At 32.2% G+C, this 6,133-nt stretch overlaps 1 protein-coding gene across 1 annotated transcript; it reads left to right on the plus strand.

The window, feature by feature from the left end:
- The first annotated feature begins 164 nt into the window (after positions 1–164).
- On the plus strand, positions 165–4,982 carry LOC109534588 (U11/U12 small nuclear ribonucleoprotein 48 kDa protein). The gene is made up of 5 exons (XM_048661140.1): positions 165–290; positions 1,386–1,614; positions 2,090–2,255; positions 2,337–2,806; positions 4,523–4,982. Exons 1-5 carry the CDS (start codon positions 165–167, stop codon positions 4,804–4,806), a joined length of 1,275 nt encoding a protein of 424 aa, XP_048517097.1. The 3' UTR covers positions 4,807–4,982.
- Positions 4,983–6,133: the final 1,151 nt, after the last annotated feature.

Genomic DNA, 6,133 nt, shown 5'->3' on the forward strand with positions numbered 1-6,133 from the left:
AAAAAAAAAACAATCTAGATTGTCAATTAGCACAAATTCAAGTTCAAGGCCTGATTTCAAGAACGAATTAAGGTTATGTTTGTGCGTCAAATTTGCGTTAATGTCTTCAATTTTTAGAGTGTGATTTGTATTATTTTTATTGTTTCTACTCTGGCATTAGGAATATGGAATTTAATGTGGAGGTACGGAAGAAACAGTTGCACAGCTTAAAACAGTATATACGGTCTTCCGAAGAAAATGTTAAAGCAGCTGTTCAGAGTTTGGGTTGGACTTCCTCCAAAACTTTGCAGGTATATATTTCTGCATTTATTACCTTCGAACCGTTGATTTTGTTATATTTGAGTTGGGCAGTTAAGGCCTATTTGCAGTTCGACCAAATTATGTTGCAGGTAAACAAGCGCACTCACTGCCTTTTCATTGCCAAAGACTAATTAAGATATAGTGGGTCCTGGTGTATTTTTGTTTAAATAAGAATTGGTGAAACATTAATGATTATCATATGAGCTAATGTAGTTCTTGTAATAAAGTTAGCGAGTCTAGTTTTTTTCAGATGAAACAAATATTTAGCAGAGAGGAAATGTACAGTCTAACATTCAAATTTTTTTAATACAATGTAATGTTCATTTCATTTAAAAAGTACAGTGATATTTATGCTTTATGCTCATATTTTTCAAATCAATATAATTGGGGGAAAGAACGGCTAATCAGTAAGGTGTACAGGTAAGCACATGTGACACATATGATCCTCCTTTACCAAACCATTTAATATTGATTCTACCCTAAAGATATATATGTCTGAGCAAAAATTTTCTCTCTCCTTGATACAATATTGTAAACGAAGGTTTACGTGCATCTTCTTTGGTCTAAGGATATAAGGAACATTGTTTGAATACTATTTTTCTTGTCAAGAATACACAAATATATTACATTTTAGTATAAACATTTCCAAATTCGCCAACATTTACTCGGAAATTTAAAATAATTTTAAATTTTAAAGATGAAAAAAATGGCGATTTCAAAAATTTACCAAAAAGCCCCAAATTATTAACCGAATAAAAAGTGTTCGACGATGAGGGCTTATGACCTATAAATCTGAATTATCCTGTATGTAAAGTTTAAACTGAAAATTTGTCTTTCCTAAGGTACACTTGGCTTATGATGTGTAAACATTTTCAACAGCTTTTAATAAAAAATAATTGAAAAAACCGATTTTGCAACACTTTGTAGATCGAAACAAGCATTACAAAACATGTATTCCTATGAATTTTTTGTATTGTGAATTTAGCTCAAGATTGCCCATTTAATTTTTTACTATGTATTCAGATACATAGTAAAAGTACTCTGTATGTATATGGTATATGTTATAAAAGTTCTTTCTGTTTCAGGATGAAGAACCCAAAATACTCTGCCCACTAAATAAAAATCATCTGATTCCGCAACAAACATTAAAAAAACATTTGGAAAAGTGTTCATTAAGATCGGCGGGTTACGAGGGCAATGAGGACTTTTTGTCAGAGCCCCCATCAAGCAAGAAATGTTGCGTTAAAATATCAAATGCAAAGAAAGCTGAAATCATTGGTGCATCCAGAGTGAACCGATCCGAATTTAGATTAGGTTAGCATTTTTTTCAATTTTTATCAATCAGCCAGATGCTTTTTATAGTAATCAGAACTGAAAATGAAAGTGCGTGTAATCATAATTTAATACATAGAAATTTTGATCATTTGCAGTATTGATTACCTAGGGAATACAAATTCTATTTTATTTAATAGGTTTGATTCTTTTTCAGTGCAGGGTTTCCCTTGCAGTTGGATGCACATTGAACTAATGTGCATTTTAACATATGTAGTATGAGCAAAATAAAATATAAAAATAGGTACATATCCTTTTAAAATATCCTTTTTGTGAAGTGTAATAAAAACACCGGGATCATACGCGAGTTTTTCTAGTATATTCAGAGCTAACTCTTACTTTAGTTCTGATGTACTTGCCAAAACGATTAATAAGGTCACTTTGCCGGTTTTAAATTTTGTGTTATAAGTAGTTACACATTTGACTTTCTACAAAAAAAGTTTGATTTAGACATATTAATATCAGCAAATTCACCTTGTTTCTTCAGCTTGGAATGGTCGAGATTCGGATCCCCTTACATCAGATCGTTTCACCAGTACCTTTTCGGTTGATGAAAGATCAGCGTTGTATGAATACTCCATTAAACATGCAATACCTCCTCCAAAGCCGCAAGAATTCACTCTGTAAGTATTATCAGTATTAAAAGATTGAATTTGTATGGCAAGAGGCACATTTATTTGATTACTGTTTTTTTTTTGCTCCAGAGATCTGACTGACATAAAAGAAAAGAAAGGATTGACTGAAAAAGAAAGATTGCTTCTAGAACGCGATGCAAAACGCAGGAGAGCGAAATACAAGTCGGTTCACACAAGCAAGAAAAGTCAAACAGAAATAATGAGAGAGCTGATTGATAATCAGATGACCCTTTTCACCGACTGGCTGAAAGCAAAGCAGGAAAAGGAACGGGTGGAAAAAGAGAACATGAAACGTTTATCAAGGGAAAAATTGGACAGACAGTCTTGGACGGATCAGAGTCAAGAGAAACAGTATCAATATATTGGCACTACTTATGACCAGCCTTTTGATACACAAAGCATGACGGATTGGAATAATCAGTCAGCATCATATCCAAGCACCTATTCGCAATATGCAATGCCATCAAGTGACGGGATTATAACTGATTGGAGCCACCTGTACCAAGGAGGACTTTATACCGAGTTTGATGCTAATACGGGTAAGTAGAAGTGAATGGGTTCTAATTTGGATTTTTTTGCATCTTAAGTATTTAACTGTTTAGGGTTTTTGTATTACGGTTATATTGAAAGTATGCAAGCAATAAATTTATTATTTTAATTTATTTTGAAAATTAAGATAACCAATTTGTCAGTATCGATCAGATCGTTAATTGCTGCAACAGATATTTTTGATAAAAACCTAGGAAAGGAATCTAGTTAAGAGTATGTGACATAATACAGGGTGATTTTTTCCTTCTAACAATAGGGTTCACATTTGAAAATATTAAAAGAATTGTTTAACAACAACAATGCACACCTTGGACTATATCTCAAGACCATACCACCGGATAGAGAAATAAAAGGCTTATTTGGCAAGTGAAATTTCAGTTGGAAAATATTGGCAGTTTTCACACAAATAGAAACATTTGAAAATAACACGTTTAGGCACAAGATTTTGTTCATATCTAAGGAATAAATTGAGCACTCATTTGTACACGCTGGATAAACAATAAACAACAATAGTTTTGGATAAAAAAATAAAGGGCAATCATTCACACAAAAGCAAAATTTTAACTTAATTTTTAGTTTTATGCGATTTTGCCTAATAATGGATAGAAGATTAAAAAGTCCATTTGCCAAGTGAAGCACCAGTTAGGAAAATGGGCAGTTTTCTCACGAACATCGAATTTGGAAGATTTCCCCATTTTTCCACAATTTTAATAAATCGCATAAAATATATTTCCAATTGTTTTACTTCTTTAAAAAGTTTTAATCTATACGTTGCTTTGAAGTTGAACATAGCTTTCTTCCTTTCGTTTATATCAGGGACTAATTGAGCTAAAAACTAACGCTAAAATAATTTGTTCAATATCTTACACTTCCATAGTTAAATAGTAAAATACTCAAATTAATCTTCATTCGTCAAATTAAGTGTTATGTCTATGTTTATTTTAGTATTTATTTACATAGAACAATTAGTCAGTTATTTGAATTCTAAAAAATACTTTTGGGGGATTTAATATCGCCTAATAAGACCAATTTTGTCTGGAATTAAATCAATTATTATTTTTTTAATGATAAAAAATCTCACGTAAATTCCGGGGCGACCCCTTACACTACAGACTATGGAATTAAATTTCATTTGTTTACTAAAGTGTTCATTACTGAGGGTTTTATTATATTGAAACCCATTTTCTTCTGTTCGTAAAAATTAAATATGTTTCTGCATTTGCTCGCTCTTTAAACATTATTTGCAAAACTCAAAAGTATTTTTTGTCACATTTTATCCTCATTTTGAACATTGTCTCATGATCTACTTGCACGACTTGCGTTATCTAGCTACTATTAAAAGAAAACGGTAGATGAAAGTACTTGAAAGTTTTTTATATATTCAGAATTAATAAAAATAAAAAGTGTCCGGTTTACAAGAAGTTTGTCGCTTTTCCGTTAAAATATTCTTCCTGATTTAAAATTTCAGATTTCTAAAACTTTGAGAAGGCAACTTTTTTGCATATTAACTGACCGTTAACGTGTCTGGATACACTATATAGAAATTTCCTTTTACACATGAATACAAAGTAGTATTTTTCCCAGAATTCCTTTGATTTCCTCAAAACAAAAAATAATGTTAACGGTAAAATACAGAATACAGACTTCTTTTAATTAAATATCGCGATTTATTGATTAAAACGCATTAATAAAGTTTATTTTATCAGATCCGTATCAAGCTGATATTAGAGAATATACGGACTCGAAATCATCGCTAGATCCAGCCAATCTTACGTATGCCAATTATTCGCAGTCGGAAAAATTTGATTCGACGTCTGAGGGTCTAAATTCATATCAGATAGCAGATGAAAAGCGAAGGGAGGACCGAAAAGTGCCATCTTTAGTAAAGGATGCTTTGAAGGAGCACGAGCGACGTAGGGCTGGAAGTCATGTAAAGTATGAAAATGTTAAGAAAACTCGTAATTTTTCCAACAACGACGACATACTTTAAAGTTTGTTTTAAGTGAATAATTAGTATGAACGTAATATATTTTTTGGTGTCCTAAATATAGACATTTTGTTAGGCATATGCTCATTTTTATCTAAAAGTTGTCATGCTGCAAGAGTTCAATTTATACATCTATCCTTAAGGAGAAACTATTTTCAATACACATCAAATTAATTGAACTTGTTTTTGTTTTTTTACCAATATCCTATTATTTATTATCCTATCAAGCCTTATATACAGAAAAGCGCGTCAGGTGAAAAAGAAAATGCCGAAGAAGTAGTAAATTTTGGTTATTTCATTGTGTTTTGTCGAAGGTTCCAATCCTATAAAAATAGTGATTAGGTAAGCAATAAATTATTGCAAAAGTTCTTAGTTTGCAAGTATTAATTGTTGTCTGAAGCAATTAAAAAAGGAATCAAGTAGCAGCAGGCGTTGTTTTCCATACCGAAAATTTTCTCGCGTTAATGTTAATTTGCTATAAAAGATGTGAGGGAAAATTAAAAATGTAAAAAAATACCAAAATGTGATACAGCATCTGGCTGACCGATCGGTATATCAGCAGGGATAATTATTTCTACTCTTTTTCCAGCAGCTCGTCATAGAAGTGACTGTAATCGGTAAAGACTAATTTATACGTAAGAAATAATAACTTCAATCAATAGAATCACAAGTCACTGTAGTTTTTTAAATTGCAATATTTTTAAAGCAAGTAGAAACCAACATTTAAAAACATCCACATTGCAAGTGTAAATCTTAATTGACCACATTTTAACTAATTTTTATTAAATCTAATAAGCATACTTTTGTTGAAACAAACCTTACAGTTAATAATAAATATTACATGTAAATCACAAGAAAAATTACAAACACATATACCTTGTTGTCTTTACAGATAATTTGAACTGATATTCGAGAGATTGTGCGAGTAAAAAGTTGTTCACAGCTTCGACGGTTCATCGTTTTTCCGACAGTGGTCCAAAAGTCGATTCATTTTGTCAAAACAAAGTCAGCTTCTTTGTTTAGTCAGCTCCACAAACTACATACTATTTAGACCTCCCACACTTTTAGCAGCGCTCTTGCGGTCTGAGACACCTAGCTTTCAATTTGGCGCCATATGCAATTTTATTTTAGACTTTTTAGGGTTATGGGAGAAAAAATACACCATGGGGGTCTCACTCAAATAGTCAAGGTCAGACCAAGATTTTGCTTGTCGTTAGCGCCACCTAGGCCTTGCTTACGAGTCACCTTACTCATAAATGAACGGAAGATCCCCGAGGGGGCGCCACGGCGACGTTTACAGCGTGGGTGCTGATTTCAAAGATGCTGATTT

This window comes from Dendroctonus ponderosae, unplaced genomic scaffold, assembly GCF_020466585.1.
Source record: "Dendroctonus ponderosae isolate FM_Combo_2020 unplaced genomic scaffold, Dpon_F_20191213v2 Dpon_F_20191213_1, whole genome shotgun sequence".
Lineage (NCBI taxonomy): Eukaryota > Metazoa > Arthropoda > Insecta > Coleoptera > Curculionidae > Dendroctonus > Dendroctonus ponderosae.